The sequence below is a fragment of the Xylaria bambusicola genome, assembly GCF_022495145.1.
Source record: "Xylaria bambusicola strain CBS 139988 unplaced genomic scaffold F5B22scaffold_15, whole genome shotgun sequence".
Lineage (NCBI taxonomy): Eukaryota > Fungi > Ascomycota > Sordariomycetes > Xylariales > Xylariaceae > Xylaria > Xylaria bambusicola.
Genome location: NW_025953568.1, coordinates 733,234 through 757,048, shown reverse-complemented (window position 1 = coordinate 757,048; position 23,815 = coordinate 733,234). Strand labels below are relative to the sequence as shown.

The window sequence follows — 23,815 nt, the reverse complement described above, 5'->3', positions numbered from 1 at the left end:
TTTTGTACCATCTCTGTTTGAGTACGGACATGTGAAGGCAACTGTTATTTCTTCCTTGCGATGTATTCGCGATCAAACAAGTGATCCAAAGCTAATGTTGTCGCCGCCGTCATCGTAGTAGGTTATAATAAGAGAGAATCCTCAATCTTGCTATGAAGGATATGAATATGGCTCAGACAACATATCGCATTCGAGATGATGTCGCGACGATGGGCCCGCTACCTCCAGGACAAACTCAAAGAAGAGGTCACCGATAAAACGATAGCTTGTATATGTGCATACGTAGGTAGGATCACATCGCACACGCAGCGTAAACTCATAAACGGGCATGACATGATTATATTCCAAATACCTGTCAAGAATGTTGGTAATCCTCAAAAGGTAACGTATTCGGTTTCGCGAAACACAATATGTAGAAGAGAAAATATCGAGTTGGTTTATCAACGCCGTCGGCCGGAAACCCGAGACTCTCAACGCGTGTGCGTGTGAGAAACGTCACAACTAGAAATCGTAGAATCATCACCAAGGTACTCCGGCCGACGCAGTGCACCACCAAGACACAACATCCCATTCTCCCGAAAGCCATTGTCAAAATATTTCACCGTGACATAAAATCCCTTCAAACTTTCATCATGCTCAGCAAAGACAATTGGGTCCTCTGGGGCTTTGTGAGCATTGCCCTTGTGCTCGCTTATCTCGTGCGTGTAAATCGGCAGTTGAGCGGGACACCAGAGGAAGTGAGACGGCTGTCCGGATCACGATGGACGCCCGAACTCCTTAAGAAGACGTACGAGAGACTCCAGCAGCATCCTATTGACTACACGCACAAGCTGCCGCCGAAGCTGGATCGCAGATATATCGTCACTGGCGGGTCTGGTGAGTCTTTTCATACTTCATCTCGTTTTCTCGCTCCCTAGGCATGCATAAGCGGGCGAAGGGAACGCCTGGTATAGAATGAGTATTCACGCACTCACTCGTGATCCCCTGAACTTTTATGATTCTGCGGAGCGATGAGCGTCATGACGCCATGCCGCTCTAGATGTCTCATTCGAAATCCCCATATCTCGCCAGCGTTAACTTGATGTCAGGCCTCGTGGGCGGGTATATCGTGCTACAGCTCATAGCGCGCGGGACACCGCCGACGCACATCCGCATCCTAGACATCCGGCGGACAGAGCGCAGTGACATGCAATCCGGGCCGGCCTTAGATGTCGATTTCGCCCAGACGGACATCACATCCCGCGCATCCGTCGACGCCGCATTCGCTCGCCCGTGGCCCAAGTCCGCCGCCAACCTACCGCTGTCGGTGTTTCACACGGCGGCAGTCATTCTAACGTCCGATCGGTCGGCGCACTCGTACGCGTTCCCTGAATCGGTGAACGTCAAAGGCACCGCCAACCTCCTAGCCGCCGCGAAAGCGGCAGGGGCCTCCGTCTTCAGCGCCACGTCCTCGGCGAGCATCTCGATCCGGTCCGTCGGCGCGTGGGTTGCGCCGTGGGCGAGGGAGCCGAGGGGTTTCTTCCAGGTGCTCGATACGCGGGACTTCGAGCTGCCGCTGCGAGAGCGCTCGGGGTATTTCGGCAATTATCCGGCTAGCAAGGCGGTCGCCGAACGCTTTGTTTGCGAAGCGGATCGAGAGGGCTTTCGGACGGGTGCTATCAGGCCTGCGAATGGCGTCTATGGAAATCCCACGGATAACACGGTTGGAGACCCGCTAAGCAGAGCTGTTATGCCTACGTGAGTTTGCTTTCTTCCTATCTGGTTATGTTGTTTTGGCATTAGACGGTTACGAAAATTTCACCTATATGCATCTCTCATGTGGGAAAACTGATGTGTGCATACCTATCTACGCGATGAGTTGAGCGGGGCTAACTCGTCATCGTCCTCGCAGGTGGGTTAATCACATTGTGCAAAGCTTCGTGCACGGCGCCAATGTGGCGATAGCACACTTGCACCACGAGGCGGCGCTGCTCCAGCCGTCAGCATCGTCACATTCGGGCCGGCCATTCGTAGTAACCGATCCGAACCCCCCAATCTCTTATGCAGATCTATACTCGGCTATCAGGGTGCTATCGTGTCATTCCTTCACCACATTGTCCTTACCGCCAGTTCTTATGCTGGTCCTATCACACATGGTTGAGTTTTACATGGACCTACCATTCCTCCCATTTCCATTTTCCGTCCTTGGCAAGCTGTTGCCGCCGTTGCAAGGCGACGTGCGGCATTTGAAGCCCGGGCTTTTTTCCATTTGCACGCACTTAATCGCTTCTAACTCCGACGTGAGCAAGCCTTTAGCTGAGGGCGGTTTGGGCTACGAGGGCGTAATGACTACCCTCGAGGGCATGGTTCTCGAGGTTCTCGAGTGGAATCGGGAGCATGACCATCTGGGCGAGGGCGAGAGGAAGAAGACGAGAAAGGCGTATACGACGTCGGTTTCGCTCGCTGAGACGATTCGGAAACTTGGTACCGTTGGACCGCAGGTTGCGGCGTAGTCGGACCTGAGAAGAATGAGAACCCAGACAGCATGAAACAGATAAAACAGGACTAGATAGGGGTTGTGTAGAAAGTCTACGCGTGTTTTTCTGTATATCCATTGCGTTGCATTGTATGTATATATAAGACAAAGATTCAAGACAAGAGTCATATACTAGTTTCTTGTCATTTTGCATGTGTAGTGGTTGACAAAATCCATGGATTGAGAAAACCTTCCCATCATGTACGTTGACCTTTCAACAAAGCATGCCGTGAGACTTACAAGACAAATGGATTTCCGCAAATCAGAGCACCTCGAAATGACAAACACGTACATGTTGAAAGTAAACTTGTATCTACAGAATTTGTCAGGTCGTAACCCCACTTTGATATTCACAACTCTAGCGTAGGCCAAGATAACACGTTCGTAACACGGCGAGCTTGATTTACTCGGCAACTCTTGTCAGTGAGTAATATAATCACATAACCCCTAAGAACGGATAGCTATATCAAGAAGTGTTAGACCCCTTTGAGAGTTGCAAGGTTCAGGAACCGATGACTACCACCCCTATTAACTCGTTTCTACCTGATTGTATAAGCTCACTATCCATTTTAGAACACATACCTCTTCCCATTCTGTAAGAAAACGTCACACTATTGAACTTTGTTGCTATTAAGGTCCAGTCATTCTAACGCTGTTTTCCCTAATCACTGCGCCGGTACCGGCCAAACACTGGTTTGATTCCATCATGATTCATCTCCGGGGGCAAGACAACATGGTTCTCCTCCGCTAACCAACCTCGAACTAGGTATACAAGTGCAGTACAAACATCCAGTGTTTGAACCACAGCCACCGTCATGTTCTCCAGCAGGTAGCTACCCTTGCTTCTCGCGTAGTTTTCCTAATAGGGTAGTCTATGATCTCAAGTAAATCTGAAAAAATCCAAAGCTCACATTTTCCATTTCAGAAATCGTATTTTGCTCAGATAGATTTGCCGTTTGTATCTGTATTATATCATGCGTGTCAGGGGTAGATCCTGGTGTAATAGTGAAAGAAAGGTTCAAATGGTGGTGTGGCAGAAACCTCCGGATACGGGATTAGGGACAGTACTTTTCTACATGGAGAGAAACCGATTCGCGGGCCCCAAAATCCGATGTGAACGGACGGCTGGGAAACCATGAGGCTGTTTCCGTAGGAGTTCCAGAAGGGCCTGTTTCGGCGAACCCCTGTATGTCTGTGAGCCTTATCGGCTCGCTCAGCGGCAGGCATCGCGCAACAGATGTGATAATAGCTATCTTTGCGGCCAAGACGCGCATCATCAGATCTCGAGCCAGGACAAATACCTCCGTTTGCATGAAATAGAGAACATACCGCAGCAGCGGTCACCGGTAGAGCGAGCAGTTCAATCTAAAACAAACCGTCGGATGTTCTAGCCATCTAATCTCTCCAGGGAGTGGCACAGCATTGTTGTTGACGCAACATGCCTAAGTATGTATGAGTAGCGAGTTCTTATCTCCTACCTAAGTACTAAAAGAAACATCCTATATCCATGGTGAGGTTGGTGGCGTGACGGTTCACGATAGAGGCTCTTCGTTCGTATGAGAATCGTCACGGATATTAAGCATAGGACGGAATCTGGACAGAAATAGGAGCAGTCGAGACTCGAGAGCATGGATAGAGCGTATTGTAGAGATAAGGCTATTCCCAGTAGGTGTCAGCTCTGTCGTCGGGGCTCTGATGATCCAAGATAAGGGATGCCCATCATATCATCTCGGGCGAAGCTTTAGGGTCGTGAGAATGATTAATCTCCTTGTATGGGCAGCGCAATGCTCTCTCGTGATCGGAGAAACACGGCATTCGAAGCCGTGTCGACTTCTCCTCACCACAACACCACCATAGCCATGTATGTGCTACTGGTAAGTAGTAGTATGTAAGTAGGTATGTACCTATTGTGCCCAGGGGAAAATCCTAGAGTAATCGCGGTGTGATAGATAGGCGGTACCTAGGTACCTATGTAGTACAGTAGGTGAAGAGTTATAGTGGACTTGGCGCACAACGCATAACGAAGTTCGCCCACAAGCCCCCTGTAAGTACAGGCCGGTACCCATCTCCACCACCGTACTGAGTAGCCCATAGCCCTGTTCGGGGCCCCTGTCTAGCGCGGGCGTCCCCATACAGAGGCCCCACACACAGGCCCGTTTTTGATACGCCCGGAGATTTAGCGTGGTCTTGGATCTGACGTTCTGTCGTCATCGTGCATGGCATCGACTTCCGCCTTTTCCATTGGACAAGACCCTGGAGTTAGAAGAGTTTTTGGCGCCCGCACTCTGCCCGCAGCAAGCCTTCACCAAGACCTCAGCAAGCTTTCTCTCCCGCTCTCTGTTGCGACTGACGAAATGTCGGCCCAGAAAAAAAAAGAGATTCAGAATCAAAAAAAAAAAAAGAGGGAGAACGACTAGTGGCTAGGTACCTACTGTACTTAGAGAATCACTGACATAAGTATTGTAAGTAAGTGTCTTCGGCAAGTGGGTGACATTGTCGTGTGGGAGCCACAAACGCCCCTTCCGCCTTGGGTAGCATGTCACGAGGCCTTCTCACTGTTCGTCTTTGCCTTCATACACTCCCGAGACTACCTAAGTAAGTACATACTTACAGATAGTAATTATAGTGGTACATATCGAGTAAGGAGGGCGAAGAGGGCGAGTCTGTTCGAGAGCGCGTCTGAAGTTGTGATCACCGCTTGCACTACTTACTTAGTTAGACGTAACGATTCCTTCTACTGACCTGTATGTATCTATCTGTATGCTGTACCCTTAGACACTACTAATATACGTATAATTAGAATTAGGCACGCTACGAAACCCCTGGGAAGCTGTGAGTAGGTCATCTGAACAAGATCCGAGTTACACTAACATTCGATGGCGAGGCTCTACCCATCCCCATCTCTGTCTACCCTCGCTACCTGTCTAGGTATGCCGTTGTTGAGGGTGCCGCCTTACCCAGCTGAAAACTGTACGCCGCCCATTTGGGATGGTTGCAGTACAAATGTATGTACTGCGCCTCACACCCTGCCCGCCCTCAGATGAGCCAGATCTCGGGGCTGTCTCGGGTTGCACAAAGGATGCCGTTTCGCTGCATGTCATCCTCGATACCGTACCATCTCGAGCCATGAATCGTAGAACACACCCCTCACCCCGACGTTTCCTGGTTCTCAACGGCCGGCACCAGGCCGTGACCTAGACAGGTCCCTACTACTGTATGTGAGTATGTACCTAGTCGAGTTCCTGCGGTAGCAGTAGCACCAAGTACATCATCGGCCATTGGCCATCGCTGGCACTAACTGGCCTACTTAGTGAGTGTTGCGTGGTTACTATCTAGTTGTAATAGGCATGTTACTGTTGAGTTAGAACAGCTAGTCAGAGGTTAGAGTTCCGAGTTCCACTCCTTACTCCCCTCACTCCTAATGTCTCTGTACCATTAAGCCCAGCAAGTCAAGTAGTCCTGGCATAGGTAACACGATGGACGCTCTGGGCAGAGTGATGCTATCTACAACCTGAAACTGTCCTAATAGCATGCACATTAGTCGACGGTGAGACACTCTCCGTATCTCTATCTATTCCAAGGTTCAGTCTAGGAGCAGATAGTGAGCCTCTAGGCACAGGCACAGCTGTATTCAATGAATACCTAACCATGGTGCTGAAATGACGGAAGGGCGCAAAGGAAGGCAGCACACTAAGTATATTAGCATCGGGGGCTTAGTTCCCTAGTATGGCTCTACCTTACACCACATCAGGGAAGACGCAGCGAGCCTGTGGAGGAGCGTCTACAGGGTAATGTGCGTACTTAATTAATATCGGAGTATTTGCAATGCTGAACCAGACAGGAAAAGCGCACCAATGCTCTGGGAGCCTAGAGGTAGGTACCTAGCGGCCCCAGTGACCCGGCTCCGGGTGGAGAGGAACTTTGGATGGTAGTGCACGCCACCGTCGTGTCGACGCTACCTCGGTAGTACATATAGTACCTAGTAGTGTAGTGTACTTATGTATGTCTTGTAATCGGACAGGCACTACAGCCAGCGTGAACACGACGAGTACGGCACCAGGCGTGCGTGGTCAGCCCGACCGGGTGGCTCGAGACGAATGGCTTTTGGAGAGGTGGCGGCTTTCTCCAGCGCGACACAATCATTCCCAGCAGGCACAATGCGCTAACGGGGACGGCGAACCAGGCCGGTTATCTCTAACTCGACGTGTGATGTCGTCGTTCCCGCCGTCGGTCATCTCCATCGACGGCTGGGGAAGTCTATGCACTAAGGAAGAGAAAGGAATGACCAAAACAAATTAGCAAGATAAGGTGGTAATGGTGAGTAGAAGAGGCGATAAAGACCTTGGCAACGACCGATTTCTGTGGGGGAGAACTGGCCTGCCTGGGATCGGCGAGGGACTCTCTCTCCACCTCTATCTACCCTAGGTATATAGTACAGTAAGTACTTACAAACAAGCCCCCGGTGATTGGACTGAACTCGGACTGAACACCATAACTCTCAGCTCTGTGCGCGAGTGCGAAGGCACTCGACTACTCACACTACCTAAACTGAAGATGAATACTTAAGTACTTGGACATACATAGTATGTACACACGTGTGTGCTCAAGGGCCCTCAGATCGACGGTCGGCTTTGCCACGTAGGATTCGTTCTAGAAACGTGAACATGGGAATCCTACTTCCTTACTTATTACCTACTTACACCACATGTTAGAATGATGGCAACACCACGAGTTTGTACAACTGCGAGGGCTAGAGTACCTACATAACCTACAGTAAGGAGCAATACCAACCAACAAACCAACAATGGTACCTACTCCGCACTAATTACCCCAGCGTTTGTGCCGCAGAAGACGTGAGTAACGTGGTTTTGGCAAGGGATGCCGGTGTAATTGCTAGAGTAAGTAAGAGTAGCGATTACAATACTATATGTAAATAGACGAAACAAGTCTTATCGAGTTTGCCATTCGCCCACGCTTAACTAAACGAACGACAGGAGGTCAGACCCTGCTAGCGTAGGAAGCGTGGGAATGGAATGAGTGTCATGTACAGTGCAGATTCAGACTGATTACGATAGAATACGGTGTAGGGACTGTAGATTATACCAGGTTCACGACTCTAACTAACTTTCAGTAAAAGTAACCTGGAAGTAAGATCGCAGTCAAGGTTAACTGGTACCTACTACAGGTACCTGAGTACTTATGTAATATATGCCTGAGAGATTACCTGAGCCCCCAGATACGCATTGACTGTACGTGAAAGTATGTAGGTACCTACGAAGTAGGTGTTTATAGAACACTAATGGGCGACTAGATATCGTCGACGGCAATATAACGTGCAAGACATCGAGGAAGTGCAAGTGATATGCTGTCACAAAAGGAGTCACATAGCAGGCACAGAGATACCTACTTAAGAATTGCCTGACGCCGAGGGCTGGCTGTCTGTCTGGTCTGGTCTGGTACATCCGGTACATGCTCAAACGATCTTCAGGTACCTGGATACCGCCAAGTCAGTCACCCCGCCTCTGCCTCTAGTACCTACTGTAAGTTCCTGCTAAACATCCTGGCCTTGGGTTGGGATCCAGATGCCCACACACCCGTGGACGACACTAACTAACTGACTGACTGCCCACACCTCGCTGCCGACTAAAGAGCAATCAATACATAAACCAAACCAATTCGTCTCCCCCTGGCCGCCAGCCCTTCTCTCTTGCTCGTCCATCCCAATTGATCATCCCCCGGTCCTGTCTGGTGTTAATTCCTCGATATAATGACATCGGGCCCTCCGAGCTTCCAGACGTCGTATACCCTATCCAGTATCCCGCTTTCCCAGCGGAGTTCTCTCTCTTGTTCTCAGTATGGCGGCAGCGGCAGATCTACCGGCGCACCCCGGCGACAAGGGCGGCGCCACCGGTGAGAAGAGCTCTGAGCGAAGCGAGTCCATCGGTGAAATCACCCATGGCCAGGACCAGTTGCAGCGCCATCTTGGCAATCGCCAAATCCAGCTGATCGCCATCGGCGGTACCATCGGCACCGGTCTCTTCGTCAGTATCGGCAGCGGGTTGGCCACCGGCGGCCCCGCCAACCTGCTCCTCGCCTACTCCCTCCACGCCCTCATGGTCTGCCTCATCAACAACTCCCTGGCTGAGATGACTTGTTACATGCCTGTCAGCGGCTCCTTCATTCGAATGGCTGGTAAATGGGTCGACGAAGCCCTTGGATTTCTTGCCGGCTGGAACTTCTTCCTCTACGAGGCCATTCTGATTCCCTTCGAGATCACCGCCCTCAACTTGGTGTTAACGTATTGGACCGACAAGATCCCCGTCGCCGCCATCTGTATTGCTGTCATTATTCTCTATGCGTACGGTTATTCCACCCCGTGGTTTCTCGTAACTACTTGGCTAACACTGGCGCAGCATTATCAATATCCTTGCGGTGCAATATTACGGGTGAGTTTATATACACAACACCCCTAGAAACCCCCTTTCCAGCCTCGGCATAATTCAGAAGTCCTTCATGCTTCACATTGGAGGTGATTCCAACTGGGGCAGACCTCAATTGCCATTCTCCATACTTGTACATCGACAAATAGGCATGTACTAACGTTCAACAGTGAGGCAGAATTTTGGCTTTCGCTCGGCAAGCTGATTCTCCTTCTCATCGTATTCTTTTTCACCTTCATTACGGCTGTTGGTGGCAACCCTCAGCATGACGCCTATGGATTCCGTTACTGGTACAGCCCGGGCGCTTTTGCCGAGACCATATCCACAGGTGCCCTCGGCAGATTCCAAGGTTTTCTCGGATCGCTATTCTCGGCCTCCTTCACCGTTGTCGGACCCGAATATATCGCTATGGTTGCGGGAGAAGCCGAACGCCCACGAGTATACATCAAGAACGGTTTCAAGACAGTGTACTGGCGATTCTTCGTGTTTTTCGTCCTGGGCTCACTTGCTTGTGGTGTAATCATTCCATACGACGACCCCAAGCTGAACAGTGGCACAGGGTCAGCCGACGGCAGTCCTTACGTCATTGCGATGCAGAACATGGGAGTCGCTGTGCTTCCTCACATCGTCAACGCGCTTCTCCTTACAAGTATCTTCAGTGCTGGTAATGCTTATGTGTACTGTGCCATGCGGTCGCTCCATGGTTTGGCATGCGAGGGTCAGGCTCCCCGGATCTTCAAGAAGACATTGAAGAATGGTATCCCCATTTACGCCTTCGCGGTGACAATGGCATTCCCGTTCTTGTCATTCCTCCAGGCCGGCAGCAGTACGGGCTCGGCCGTCGCGACACTGCAATCCGTCACTCAAGGTGCAACCATGATTAACTACATCTGCATCAGTTTGACATACATCTTCTTTTATCGGGCGTGTAAGGCGCAAGGTGTTGACCGCTCAACCCTGCCCTACAAGGGTTGGTTCCAGCCATACGGCGCTTATATCACCTTTGTTTACATGATCATCCTCGAAGGCATTTCTGGATACGTTGTGTTTATACCAGGCCACTGGAGCGTCGCCGCCTTCTTCCCACCTTACACCATGGCCTTTGTCACGATCCTGCTATTCTTTGGCTACAAGATTTTCAAGAGGACGCATTACATCAAGCCACACGAGGCCGACCTCATCTGGGAGAAACCCCAGATCGACGAATACGAAGCCACGTTCACCGAACCACCAACGCGTTTCCGAGATGACATCCGAGCTATGTTCTCTGGCAAGAAGATGGCCAGGCAGGACCATATAGGAGATACTATGAGTTAAAAAAAAGGTCCTACGAATCTCCCTCGACATGCTCGGAGACGGTTGGGAACGGTTGACCTGATACCCGGGGTTTTGCCTACCCAATTAAATCAAGGCTTTTTTTTACTTTTATTTGTTTATTTTATTGTATCATGTATGTACTTCGTTTGGTATATTTTACCCAGTATATAGCGTCTCGCATGTCCATATTACAACAAAGGTTAGCGATGTCGTTTGGTTTGAATATAAAACACTGAATAAGCGTTATTAATCATGTTTCTCGCAATGGAATTAAGTGAATCAGATTTGTTTATGTATGTTGTGTTAGGGGTAATTATATGGTGAGAGTGACGCAAAGACCAAAAGGTCGGGAGTAAAGGTAGACAGATTCCTTCTATATATTTGACTTCTTTATCCTTGGCCTGGTTCCCGGTGAGTTGTAAAATTAAGCAGACTATTTGTCCATGTGCCTAATCTATGTTACCGCTGTGTATACACTTGCTTTTGATACGAGAGTGTAGGAAGCATAGGTTGAAGATTCTGGCGAGACTTGGATTAATCATTAATGTACACCTAGACTTTAAAGCGGTCGGTACAGCGTTGAGAGTCAGGACGTAAGTGATGAAATATATAATGAAATCTATAACTCTGTTATATTTAGGGGTTGAATGAACTTGTGAGTTGTGCAGGTTGGTAGGTAGGTAAGTTATTCTCTTGGTGAAATAGCAGGCACTGTTAGATATATCGTTATGGTTATAACAAGGACATGATTTCTGGGCTTGGAATCTAGGCAATTCAGATTATAATGAACAACTAGGGCTGCATAATTAAGTCCTTGACCAACCAACTCCTTCTCGGCTGTTGGTGGCTTGACTTGACTCTATATACAATTGGTCTGCCAGCCCAGACCGCCTAGGTCTCTGGGGTCTTGTTTCAAGAAGCGAAGTCTGTATAACCTCACTTTCCAATATTGCCTGCATGTCTTGAGAGATCATGGACAGCCTGCAAAGGTCCTTCGTACGGCCCGTAGTGCAAGGCGAACTGCATATTCAGCTTAGTAAAGAGGTTACATGTGTAACAATGGTATACATGGTAGGTTATTTGATTCCGTAACTAATAACTCTAATAAGTGGAAAACAGCACTAGTAAATGAATAGATACGTACTTACTTGCTTAAAGTACCGATTAGCGGGGACCGTACGTCATTTAGAAATCCTGTTCTTTTTTTTTTTTCCTATTGCTTTGTTTTTTTTTTTTTTTTTTTTTTTCCGTACAACGTCATTTGCGCTATGGATATACTGTAGGTGGGGTTGGGGGCCGTTTGACCGTTTTCAATTGCCGCGTCTAGCCGGCTTCTATTTACACCTCCCACCCCCATGGTTTATATTGTTGGCTTGGTACCTCCTATTATCTAATAGGTATTAATCTTTTCGTATGTTAATCAAAACTGTTAAATTCTATAAGTGGCTTCATTATTAAGTAGTTATATTAGAATTATGTGTTGATTCTGATATTAGTAGTCATAGGTATATACACCCTTCTACTCAGACTAGGCTTTTGGTAAGGCAGCATTGCAGTCCTCTGCATCCCTCATCACCTCCCCCAGTAAGACCAGCCGACAGTTACATTGTGGCGGCGCATAGCCGGGTTCTAGAGTCAGATTGAATCCATTTTGTGCATTAGGAATACGATATTAGTACCCAATCGATTTTGGCACAGCTGACACCGTGCAGATACGACGGTGGCTATACCTTGCTTCATCTTGACATGATTTCAGCCCGACGAGCTGAGCGGAAGACTATAGTATGCCCTGACCATCCTGCCTTTGTCTTTTTCTAACCACACTCCTGGAAAAGCCACCGGCGTCTGAACTAGACAGACGTAAGCCAGTCAAGAACTTCAAAGTGTCTTCCAGTCACGACGAGGACACCGTCACAAGATCTACCGCTTGGAAGGTAATTTATTCTTATGTATTTTCTTGGTTTTCTGTATCTTACATTGTCCACGAGTTGTTACACGGCCAAGACTGCCATTTCATCGCCCCTTAGGCTGCTTTCATCCAATCACACCCGTGGCAAAAGTGAAGCCACAAGCGATTGGATATTTGGAGTCACAAGATGAGATTGTTATTTACAGTTGAAACCAGCAGTTAGGCAAAGCAACCTAATAAGCAAAAGGGGGCCCCATATTGTATAAAACCCAAAGGGAATAACTAGCAAGGTCATCTTTCACTTCGAAAGAGAAAGGGAGAGAGACCATGGCCCCAGAGATCCCTAGTGAATTATCATTTCAATTTGAGCCTTTGTCACACGAGCCACCTACAGGAACGGTTCGGCCGCCACGCGTTCCTTCACTGTCCTCCCCTCTCATAAGGTTGAAGGAGAGATAGTGCAGAGTCACTTCGCACGCGATTACCCCTAGGAAGTTTTAGATAACGAAGCCTCTCTTCGCTGCTGAAGTTACCAATCAAATGGCTAGCCACCCACGAACCCGTAATGACTACACTGTGGGATGGATTTGCGCGTTACCAAAGGAGCAGACTGCTGCTATCGCTATGCTAGACCAGAGGCATTCTGACCTGCCTAGGCTACCAAATGACCACAATACATACGCTTTGGGGTCGATCAACAACCACAACATTGTGATAACTTGTCTTCCTACTGGCAAGATTGGTACGGTCTCCGCAGCAACTGTGGCTACTCAAATGGTCAACGCTTTCCCATCTATCAAATTTGGCTTAATGGTCGGTATCGGTGGTGGTATTCGCCTCCAAGTGAGACTAGGTGATATTGTGGTTGGAACCCCGATCGGCCCATATCCAGGAGTGGTACAATGGGACATGGGCAAGGAAGGGGAAAATAACTTTACACGAACCGGGTCATTGAACAACCCTCCGAGCTTACTTCTGGGCGCGGTTTCACGACTGAGGACGGAACATGAATTAGGAGACTCAAAGATGTCAGCCTACGTGAACGAAATGGTATCGAACTATCCTCTTCTGGCATCGAAGTACCTGAGATCTGAGTCGCTTGAGGACGTGCGGTTCAAAGCGAAGTACATACATAGAAGCAATAACATAGAACACCCTACCCCAAGCGACACCGACGCATATTCGGCAGAGGAGGAGGAGGAGGAAGAGGGAGAAGAAACCTGTCAATACTGTGACAAGACCCAGGTTGTAGAGAGGAAGCCTCGAGATATGCGTGTGCATTATGGTTTGATTGCATCCGGCAATAGTGTTGTCAAGAGCGCTACCTTTCGGGATAAGCTTCAAAAAGACTTGGGAGGAGATGTACTCTGTGTTGAAATGGAGGCAGCTGGGTTAATGGATAATTTCCCTTGTTTAGTCATACGAGGGATCTGTGACTACGCAGACTCCCACAAGAACAAGGCCTGGCAGGAGCACGCAGCTGCCTTAGCTGCCGCGTATGCCAAGGAGCTCCTGGGGCAAATTCAGCCCAGTGAAATCGAAAGAGAAAGGACAGCCAAGGAGACTCTGGAGGAGAAACTAGCTGGCAGTTAGTTTATTTCAAAACCACGGAATTATACTCTTGGACACTCTCCTAATACAACTCATAGTTTCTGAGGCCGTGTCTGCCGTTAAAGAAAACGTTACATCCACAAAAAATTATTTAGATAAGAAAGAGGACATCGATATCCTCAACTGGGTTATACCGACTGATCATGGCCCACAACAATCCGACTACCTGAGAAGGCGGCAGCCAGGGACAGGGCAATGGCTGCTTGACTCTGAGCACTTTCAGAACTGGATAAATGAGCCGCAAAAAACCTTTTTTTGTCCAGGCATCCCTGGAGCAGGAAAAACAGTTCTAACGTCAATTGTTATAGAAGATCTTGAGAAAAGGTTCCATAACGAGACTACTACTGCAGTGGCTTATGTGTATTGCGACTACAAGTTCCAAAGCGATCAAACCCCTGAGAACTTGTTATCTAGTCTGTTAAAGCAGGTTGTCCAGTCCCAACCTTCCTTACCACGCAATCTCAAAGACCTTCATGATCGACACCAAGGGAAACGAACCAGGCCGTCCTTGGCTGAGATCTACGAAGTTCTTGAAACAGTCGCTCTTCAGAAATCCAGGCTCTTCATTATTATAGATGCGCTTGATGAATGTCAAGTGATCGGTAGCTGCCGTACCAAGTTTTTGTCTGCAATCTTTGACCTTCAGAAGAGCACCGGCGCAAACGTTTTCGCAACTTCCAGAATCATAGAAGAAATCATAGACCAATTTCGAGGGAGTATATCAATCGAGATTCGTGCGAGAGAGGACGATATCCGCAGATATCTGCATGGTCGCATATCAGAACTCCCAAGCTTCATTGCCAATCGATCTGACCTCCAAGATGAAGTCATTAATAGTCTGACAAAGGCAGTTGATGGAATGTACGTAAAATAGCCATTCTATGTGACAACAACACTAAAATTACTAGGTTCCTGCTGGCGCAACTAAATTTTGCATCTTTGATCGGCGAAGACACACCGAAGGCTTTACGGAAAGCACTGCAAAGGCTTGCAGCTCAGCCAAGTAAATACGATACTGCATACGAACAGGCCATGGAACGAATCGATAGACAGCTCGAACCGCAAGCTAAGCGTGCGAAGCAAGTCTTGATGTGGATGACATGTCCCCTAGGGCGATTGTCAAAACTAGAGCTCCAACATGCACTCGCTGTAGAACCAGACGAAGTTCAGTTTGACGAAGACAACCTTCCACAAATCAAGGACGTAGTGTCCGTATGTGCTGGATTAGTAATAGTCGACGAAAGCAGTGACATTGTTCGACTAGTTCACTATACAACACAAGAATACTTTATGCGAACTCGGAGCCGATGGTTTCCAGATGCACATCTTTCTATCACGACGGCTTGCACTACCTACCTGTCTTATCGAGACTTCTCGAGTGGATATTGTGGAACAACCGAGGAATTTGAAGAGCGGCTTAGATTGTACCCCTTTTACGCCTACGCCGCTTATAGTTGGGGACGTCATGGCCGTGAGGTGTCAGCCTGCCAAAGCATTTATTCCTTTCTTCGAAAACCAGCCCAGGTTGAAGCATCAAGTCAATTCCTTCTATTCAATGAATGCAAGTATTCGTTTACAAAAGTTTCCGTCCTCGACATGCCGAGACGGGTAACAGGGTTACACCTAGCAGCCTATCTTGGGTTGAACGAGGTTGTAACGAACATACTTGAAGATTACGATCCGGATGTAAAAGATGAGCACGGAAGAACCCCACTAGCCTATGCGGCAAAGAGCGGAAAAGAGGCTGTAGTTAGGTTATTGCTTGACACGGAAGGTGTTGATCCCGACTCAAAAGATAGTCACGGCCTGACACCACTTTTATTGGCAGTAGAAGAAGGACAAAAGGCTGTAGTTAAGCTATTGCTTGATACCGAAGGCGTTGATCCAAATTCGAAGAACGATCAAGGCCAGAACCCGCTTTGGGTAGCAGCACTGTACGGACACGAGGCCGTAGCTAAGCTATTGCTTGAAACTAAACAGGTTGATCCCAACTTGCGAGATTATATGGGCTCGACACCACTTTGGTGGGCAGCAGGGAACGGACACGAGGATGTAGTTAAGCTACTGCTTAATACTAACGGTGTTGATCCCAACTTGCGAGATAATATGGGCTCGACACCGCTTTGGGTGGCGGCCAAGAACGGACACGAGGATGTAGTTAAGCTACTGCTCGATACCGAAGGTGTTGATCCCAACTTGGAAGATTATATGGGCTGGACACCGCTTTGTGTGGCGGCAGTGAATGGATACGAGACTATAGTTAAGCTACTGGTAGATACTAACGGCGTTGATCTCAACTTTCGAGATAATGTGGGCTGGACGCCTCTTTGGGCGGCGGCAAAGCAGGGACGTGAGGGTATAGTTAAGCTACTACTCGAGACCGAAGGTGTTGATCCTAGCCTGCCTAATAGAAACGGCCTAATGCCACTCTGGTTGGCGTTAGAACAGGGACATGACAGCACAAGCGACTTCTTAAGCTATGGTGGTGCTCTTGGTATTGCCGATGCTAAGGGATTAACCGCACTGGAATATGCAGTACTTAATCGCCACCAAGTCTGTGACAAGCACAGAGATCTGGACTTGGAAATTAATGCTATTCGCAAAAGAAAAAGGATCAATCGGGGCTAGATGAGTCCTTGATCAACCAACTCCTTGTTGGCTATTGGTGGCTTGACTCGACTCTATATACAACTGGTCTGCCAGTCCTGACTGCCTAGGTCTCAAGGATCTGTTTTAAGATGCGAAGTCTGTATAATCTCACTTTCCAAGATTGCCTGCATGCCAGTTGGTCACGAACGAAGTCCACGCAGATATGGTATGGTACCCCATGGCTGGTGCCGAGATGAGAGGACAGTGGCCATTACTTCGTGTTTTTTGCCGGTTGGAATGAGTTAGTCGGGTTGGGTCCGGATGCCTAGAATGGGATGGGGATTTACTGATTCCGTGGCCTTGGATAGCTATATCAAAATGGCTCGTGCTATTTTTATTGTAGGGTACCTTGATGTCACACTTCATGATTCCGAGACTTGCGCTAGTTCATCAGGCTTTCAATTCATCAATGTGACCAATTTCATTGCTTCTAGTATACTTCTAATATACTTCAGTCGTCATCCTCGTCGGTCTCTTCCTCGTCACTTTCTTCCTCGGCGTTTTCGAGCCATTCAATCAGTGGTTGGCACTTAGCCCTGACAACAGGCATCACCTCGCCTTCCTTGCCCCTGGCGTCTTCCCACCAAGCGACAAGTCCCTCCTCTTCTAAGATGTCCAAATCATACATCTGCTGTAACATAGCGGCCAGGAGGTTTCCGGCCTTACCGACCTCCATGGTCTTAGCGGTGCTCACGCACGCTCTCTGTACGGCTAGAGCAAATTCTAGCTGATCTGTTACTGAATCTCCACCGACGCCAACATCCGCCACGAAATCAGACGCACCTGCCCTAGAGGTAAGCGTCTCTTTGGCGGCTTTCACTGCATCTACACCACCAGATTCGGCGTTCATAAGCTCGACCGCGCGTCTGACAAATGCCGTGGCTACGGCTTTCCGCATGGCCACATCTGAGGCGTTATTTGCGAGCCGTAACGAAGTAAACTCTAGCTTTTCTGAGTCAAAGTCACCCACAGACCCTCGTAAGACCTCTAGAAGACCATGAACGGCATCAGCATGGAATGAAGAAAAGTTAGGTGCGCCTGAGTCATCAGACGCAAAAGACGACAGACGAGAGCGCGCGGTAGGTTGGCTGGGTGTTGCTGAAGCTGCCTCGGACTCGTCATCGGAAAAGTCATCATCCCCAAAACTCGATACCGACGAGCCATCGATGTCGAATCGGTTTAGGTCAAAAATCAGTGAGTTTTCTAACCTTGCGAGCTCTTCCGCTCCCACCTCATCCTCTTCTGGATATTGGAATACGGCGCCTTTACCCTGTGCCCCAACAACCCCAGGTTCTGAATCGAGAGATTTGTGGTCGTGAGTGAGAAGAGAGAGCACAGTAGTGGGCGCAATATCGATTTTTTCAGCAATCCGAACTCCACGCGATACCAAAGAACCTTCACGAACCGCGGCGCCCTTTCCTACGTGACCCATGTCTGCTATGATAGCATGCTCGACGACAGCATCATCGCCAATCTCAGCGTCATCCCAGATAACGCTATTGGTAATCCGGACGTTATTCCCAATCTTACAATTTCGGCCAATGATGGAATTCTGTATTATACTATTGGAGCCAACATGTGTGTCTCGTCCGAGGACGGCGTCAATTATCTCTGTGTAATCTCCGACGAGGACGTCGTCTTCCTGGTAGACATTGTCACGTTGTAGGTGATAGGTTTGGCCTTTCAGCAGATTACAATCTGGCGTGAAAGGGTAGGCCCACCCTCCTAGGACGTCATGGCTTATAGCATCGTACATTTGCAGATTCGTGGCTCTCGCGCTGTAGCCCTCGGTGACAATTTCGGTATGTATCAGTTTGCCATTCAACTCCCAATCCTTCAGGACGCCATGTAGAAAATTCGCCCGTGGAAGCTCATAATCAAAACTCTCGGACCACAAGGCAAGCACATCGGGAGTACATATATCGATTTGAGCATCGATTAGATCGGTTCGCGCCTCTGCCTCAGCACCTTCTAGTACGGTCGGGTCGAGGTCCACGTAGTGGTCTGCCTGGAATGGATTCGTCTCTTCGTAGTGAAGGCACCGATTCTTCCTCGGATCGACGATAAAGACGGGCGTTTTTGTTCTTGTCTTAGTGTGATGCTCACCTTCACCGACCTCGCGCAAGACCATAGTCATGCAAGAGTCTCGATTTGCTTCTCTCCTCGCCCTGTGGGCAGCTAGGGCGCCCTCGAGTGACAAGTTAGAAACTAAATCGCCATGTACAAGTAAGAAATCGCCCCCGATTATCCCGCGACCGTCGAGGTCTCTGAGGAAGTCTCCAACGGAGCGCGCATCGGCAACGCGTATGAATTCGAGAACCGAGAAGGGACCGGACTGTGCGATTGGTAGCCACCTAGAATTCTGAATATAATTCTCTATCTGTTCTGAGTGTGCGCCGCAGTATATGAAAACTTCCTTGACATCGTTCATGGCGAGGAACTCTAGGGTGTACTCGATGAGGGGGGTGTTTGCGAGGGGAAGGAGACACTGTGGGTGTCGATCCAGTTAGACACGACATCAATAGAAGCCGGGCAGGTTGTAGATCTTAGCTCACTCTTGGTTTGTCGAGGGAGAAAGGTAAGAACCGTGTCTGAAAATCATCCGCAATGAGCTGGAGCATCGTGTGTTAGCAAGCAGTCAAGGGTGAAGCTGTCAACACGCCAGAATAGGGGGAACACATGCCACAGCTTGTAGGGTAGCCTCTCTCTGCTCCTCGCCTCCTGTCTTGCCAGACTTCTTGCCCTTCACAGCGGCACCGCCACGACCACCTTTGCTTTGCGACATCGCGTGATCGAGGCTCGAAGTGTGCGAATGCCTGAGCGTCGTGGTTGGGAGTTGACACCGTCAAACCAGGTACCTAAAGGGAAATCTGATGTTCTGAGATCCAATGAGGGGCAGCTGGCCGTGTGTACCCGAGTAACCCAAAACAGGTACCTTTTGTTAATGACTGGTGCTATGTAGCTAACAAGTAGCTTAGATAGATACCTAAAAATGGATAGGGAAGTACATGGGCTCTTCGCAGCGCGGAAGAAGAAAAAAAATGCCTGTGTTTTGGGATGTGACATGCGGGATGGAGGTATGACTCAATCCATCGCGGGGCAATGTTAACAGCTGTGGAACTGTCACGCCAGCTCGGCTGCAGCTGGCAGCAAAAAACAGGAAGCTTCAACTGGCCGATAGCACTTTCTCGGGCCGCTCACAAGCACTGATCTCTCTCTCCGTCTCCTCTCCCTCTCTCATGGCCTTTTGGATTTGCTGTATGCGATACCGGCAGCCTTGAATTCTCTTCTTCGCATCACGTTCTGCTAGTCTTCCTCTTGATATCAGGGCATCACTGCTAGTCATGATAAGATTGCACGCATGGGTGATATGCATCAGTGGCGGAAGCAGCAGTCTTGAGCCCTGCCAATGAGGCTATTCAAAAACAAGGTGACGCTCTTATTGGCTTGCTCAAGGACCTTCAAAATCCTTAAAAGCTAACCTAACACATAACAAGTAAAAATCATTTTCCGTAGCATTATCGCATACTCCTTATCCAATCGAGGAACATGTCGACCCAACCGTAATCTGACCGATTAAGGAGTATCATCCAGCGTTGTGGCTTGTCGGTTACAGCGATCTACCTATCATTCATAAGCTCTTATATGCCGATCTGTTCAGCAAAGTACGATGTCTTGGCGTTAGGTCCATCAGGTCTCCCTCACGTTGAAGGGCTAACTCCAACCCCGGCCTCTGCCTGACTCTGTCGTCTGGCCCTGGAGCGTGGACGAGATATGAATCAGCAAGTAGATTACAGGGATATTGTTCCGAACCAGAGGCGCCATCCCTCTGGTCATCGTCCTACGGCATCTGTGGTTATCAGTAGCGATGGCAGACACCCGCTTCACCTAATTTATGCCTACACGTAATCCTTCGCTCGGCTCCGGCAGTCTCGACTACATGTAAGAGATGTATGCTAATCTTGGCTCCAATTCGGCACACTCTCCGAGCGTGGCGCCCTCCGCTAGAGTCCTTCCGGACCACGTGTTCGTCGTGGTGTTCTCTCCGATATGCACCACCCACATGATGGCGCAGGGCTAGAGAAGAGACATGAGCTTAGAATACTTGTAAGTTGGGCTGACATTGTTCTCATCATCCTCATTCATCATCGCCCTCTTGGCCGACGTTTATTGCTTTGAAGCCGGAAGGATTTCAAGGTGTATGTAGTACGCCATATTCTGTGATACCTGCTATTATTGGTTACATCCGCTAAGCTAGGTATTCGGTATGGTGTGTTGACCTTGCTCACAAATACGTCATTTGTTTGTACGCTGTAAATTAAGGGAACAGCGCAGCGCCCGCTTGCGATCGCACAAGACAGGGATTGGGAGAATCCTCACCATGATGAATGGTCTAGGCCCAACGTCGCCAAGGGTGCCCTCGGTCCTGGTGGGGCGCGGCCGGACTACCCTCTTCTGCCTGGCAATTGTGAGTGGATGGTGGTGGTGTGCGAGGAAGCATGTCTTCTCGGTGGTCTAGGTTGTGTCCAGACCATCGCCCGCCTGCAGGAATACTACGGGTCTGTACGGGCAACCCATGCAGCTTGGGAAGTGGAATGGTTACACTGCTGCGGTAGCGCGATGAACATATCGCAATGCCTTGCCAACCTCCACCGCGATACACATCGCACTGCCAACAGACCATCGCCGCACGCATCCATATCCGCTAAAGGATCTTGATGCCACGAAGGCGGATGAAGACAGTGGCTCGTTGCGCCTGACCCGAGCGACCCAAGGGCAAGGAGGGCGTGCGATGAAAGCCTCCTGGAGGATCCTCACCACAGCTAACCATGATATACAACCTGGAAGTTATACCATACTGCATTGCAGGTACACAATGTACACCTGCACTCGGAGACCAACCCAGGGCATGCATACACAAGTCGTGTGCTACTTGAACCCGGCAATGTTAGGTGAATCTCATTTTCACCAGCATTATCCCAGTGACCGGCGCGATTGTGCTATGCCCAGCAAGACTCGGTCTTCGGTTAAGTTACCTATACCGCCACTGACATACTACATAAGTAGTGTACACTAGTTGTAGGTGAGAGATGTGCTCCATATGCAGTACGGCGCTTATCAATCCATTCGAGATCTTCAGCTCCCGTTCGAGACAGCAGCCACTATCCCCAGCTTCCCCAGCTCGCATGCATGCAATCAAACCATACCTAGTCTATACTAGTAAATCTCCCTCACATATAAGTACGCTGCCCTACATTCAATCCAATACCAACCAACGATGGCGAGGAATCTGGGGTGCTGCTGGGGAAGTGGACAAGGTCACCCCCAAAACGCAATTGCTGCTTCTGTCACCGGACTAGTGTACGCTACACACAATCACATGGTCGGCACTAGGGAATGTTAACGGGTGAGATTGAACAAGGGGCCCCGGAGCGAATTGTTTGAAGCCAGTGTTCCAGAAGACCAAGATCCCAGCTGATCACGAGCCTAGAACCTTACAAGAGCTATAAACCGTTAGGTATTATTGCTAATCATCTAGGGCCACCCCCGTGCCTCCTGCTATATCCGTCACAAGCCCCATTGGGTCGAATCCTTATCCTGCCTTGATATACAGCCAACGGCTAAACCTGCTCACATTGAGGGCACAGCTGTTCCTGTGGAGATCGAGACGGCGGTCTGGCATAACGGGAGTGATAGATTCATGACATACCTCGCTATCTCGTCCGCTCTGCCAACGAATCGCGTCGAAAGGAGGCGGTAGAAGAGGGCAGGGTGCGTATTATAGCCCCGGATCGTGATCATGTCGCTTTCGAAGGACTCGAAGGACTCGAAGGATCGGTAATATTGTCACGGATGGTCATATAGTTACAAATAAATGACATGATGGCCAGTTTAATTAAGGCGTGAGTGTCGGGACAACCTAGACCGGGCTGGACCTGTGAAGTTAGAACGCCGTTGTATACAATGCCATCGGCAGGTCTTGAATGCTACAGGCAGCAAGTAGATAGATCAGACGAGACCTAGAGTGGGCGGTGAGCACAAGAAGAGCTTATCTGTGGTTTGTTTGTACCTACACACACATACATATCACTCGGTCGGTGAAGGTCCAAGCAAGCGAGCAAACAAGTGTGTGTGGGAAACGTGGACGAAGCCCGGCCGATACGTCTCTAGGTGATGTACTGTACATATCCCCTGGATGACCTGACCCCCCGTTTCCCGTCCGGACGCACACATATTACACCGATGGATACATACACGCATACATAGCTCGCCCGCGCATACACACTGCTGGGAGAATCAGCTTATTATTACTTCTACCCTTCTCCCGTCTCCCGCGCCTCTTCCGACCGCCTTACCTTACCTGAACCTCGCTTATATACGTTTACATTGCATACCTGGCTACTCTTAGTGCCTACTCTACTACAAACATTCCAGAAGCCCGACTCGGCCCAGCCCAAACCTCATCTACGTCGCAGCAATCCCGTCCCATTTCCTTGCTCCACTCCCCCTCATATAACCTGTCACAGTTGGGACGACAGGTCTTGGGTTCTCCTTGTTTTGAAGTTTCCTCTTTTTACTCACCTATTCCTCTGAGTCCCACCCTCTATCTATCTTATCCCTTTCCACCCAAGGCTGCCAGACTTAACCTTTTCTCTACCTTTGGACTAACCATGCTGAGCCAAGGTCGAAGTGCTGTGATGAACTCTATATTTCTTCCTGTTAAAAGCGTTGTCTGACATATGCTTTGCTATCTCTCCTGTTCTTCGGCTTTCCATCCGCCTTTGTTCTTAGTGGGGTCTCGAGGGAGAGAAACGTTGGTTTGAAATCAATTGCTCAGCCGAGCCGCGTTTCCCACAAGTCTCCTTCGCACTCTTACCCCCTTCTGTTTTTCTTTCTGCCTTATTCCTTTCTTCCAGTTACATACTCATTTCCAATATATTCTTGATCTTTCTCCCTTTTCATGTTTATTCCGGCCCATAGGATAGTCGTTCCACTGACTCTGGCCTTCCACACTATGAGCAACATACACCGTACGCCACAGGATTTGGTCTCGAAAGACAATACAACAGCGGACTACCTACAATACTCAACACGACCAAGATGAAATTACGATGAATACATAACCGGAAACCAGATTAGGAGGGTTGTGACGGCATTTCATCAACACGAACCTCGGATCAAACGAACGATAGACAACAAAAGGCAGCGTGATAAGTGGACATTTTGTCAACGAATAGCGCAACTAGATAACGGAAACAGTGGCTACCAACAGGAGTTGATAGTAATCATGATACGATATGAGTGCCTGGGCATGGGACCATTTCACAACCAAGACGAATGAAAAACGGGCAAAGGGATGAAAGGCGGCATACT

General features: G+C 49.0%; 4 protein-coding genes across 4 annotated transcripts; 3 read left to right on the top strand and 1 right to left on the bottom strand.

Moving 5' to 3' along the window:
* The first annotated feature begins 353 nt into the window (after positions 1–353).
* Positions 354–2,719, top strand: F5B22DRAFT_602841 (uncharacterized protein). Its single transcript, XM_047974698.1, has 3 exons — positions 354–876; positions 1,089–1,737; positions 1,892–2,719. Exons 1-3 carry the CDS (start codon positions 633–635, stop codon positions 2,490–2,492), a joined length of 1,494 nt encoding a protein of 497 aa, XP_047831987.1. The 5' UTR covers positions 354–632; the 3' UTR covers positions 2,493–2,719.
* Positions 2,720–8,114: 5,395 nt separating this feature from the next.
* Positions 8,115–10,372, top strand: F5B22DRAFT_103532 (histidine permease). Its single transcript, XM_047968684.1, has 3 exons — positions 8,115–8,873; positions 8,929–8,961; positions 9,126–10,372. The coding sequence occupies exons 1-3, from the start codon at positions 8,371–8,373 to the stop codon at positions 10,270–10,272; spliced, it is 1,683 nt and encodes a 560-aa protein (XP_047831986.1). The 5' UTR covers positions 8,115–8,370; the 3' UTR covers positions 10,273–10,372.
* Positions 10,373–12,594: 2,222 nt separating this feature from the next.
* Positions 12,595–14,888, top strand: F5B22DRAFT_103176 (nucleoside phosphorylase domain-containing protein). The gene is made up of 2 exons (XM_047968682.1): positions 12,595–13,769; positions 13,831–14,888. Exons 1-2 carry the CDS (start codon positions 12,722–12,724, stop codon positions 14,664–14,666), a joined length of 1,884 nt encoding a protein of 627 aa, XP_047831985.1. The 5' UTR covers positions 12,595–12,721; the 3' UTR covers positions 14,667–14,888.
* Positions 14,889–16,656: 1,768 nt separating this feature from the next.
* On the bottom strand, positions 16,657–19,416 carry F5B22DRAFT_103010 (eIF4-gamma/eIF5/eIF2-epsilon). The gene is made up of 3 exons (XM_047968681.1): positions 19,125–19,416; positions 18,997–19,053; positions 16,657–18,929 (listed from the first exon to the last, which is right to left on the bottom strand). The coding sequence occupies exons 1-3, from the start codon at positions 19,224–19,226 to the stop codon at positions 16,893–16,895; spliced, it is 2,196 nt and encodes a 731-aa protein (XP_047831984.1). The 5' UTR covers positions 19,227–19,416; the 3' UTR covers positions 16,657–16,892.
* Between the last annotated feature and the right edge of the window lie 4,399 nt (positions 19,417–23,815).

Coding starts and splice junctions, on each gene's coding strand:
- F5B22DRAFT_103532 (XM_047968684.1), top strand. CDS start 8,371: ATGGCGGCAGCGGCAGATCTACCGGCGCACCCCGGCGACAAGGGCGGC. Junction 8,874..8,928: donor GCTGTCATTATTCTCTATGC/GTACGGTTATTC, acceptor ACACTGGCGCAG/CATTATCAATATCCTTGCGG. Junction 8,962..9,125: donor CTTGCGGTGCAATATTACGG/GTGAGTTTATAT, acceptor AACGTTCAACAG/TGAGGCAGAATTTTGGCTTT.
- F5B22DRAFT_103176 (XM_047968682.1), top strand. CDS start 12,722: ATGGCTAGCCACCCACGAACCCGTAATGACTACACTGTGGGATGGATT. Junction 13,770..13,830: donor GGAGGAGAAACTAGCTGGCA/GTTAGTTTATTT, acceptor TACAACTCATAG/TTTCTGAGGCCGTGTCTGCC.
- F5B22DRAFT_103010 (XM_047968681.1), bottom strand. CDS start 19,226: ATGTCGCAAAGCAAAGGTGGTCGTGGCGGTGCCGCTGTGAAGGGCAAG. Junction 19,054..19,124: donor AGGCTACCCTACAAGCTGTG/GCATGTGTTCCC, acceptor ACGATGCTCCAG/CTCATTGCGGATGATTTTCA. Junction 18,930..18,996: donor TCTCCCTCGACAAACCAAGA/GTGAGCTAAGAT, acceptor CGACACCCACAG/TGTCTCCTTCCCCTCGCAAA.
- F5B22DRAFT_602841 (XM_047974698.1), top strand. CDS start 633: ATGCTCAGCAAAGACAATTGGGTCCTCTGGGGCTTTGTGAGCATTGCC. Junction 877..1,088: donor TATCGTCACTGGCGGGTCTG/GTGAGTCTTTTC, acceptor ACTTGATGTCAG/GCCTCGTGGGCGGGTATATC. Junction 1,738..1,891: donor AGCAGAGCTGTTATGCCTAC/GTGAGTTTGCTT, acceptor TCGTCCTCGCAG/GTGGGTTAATCACATTGTGC.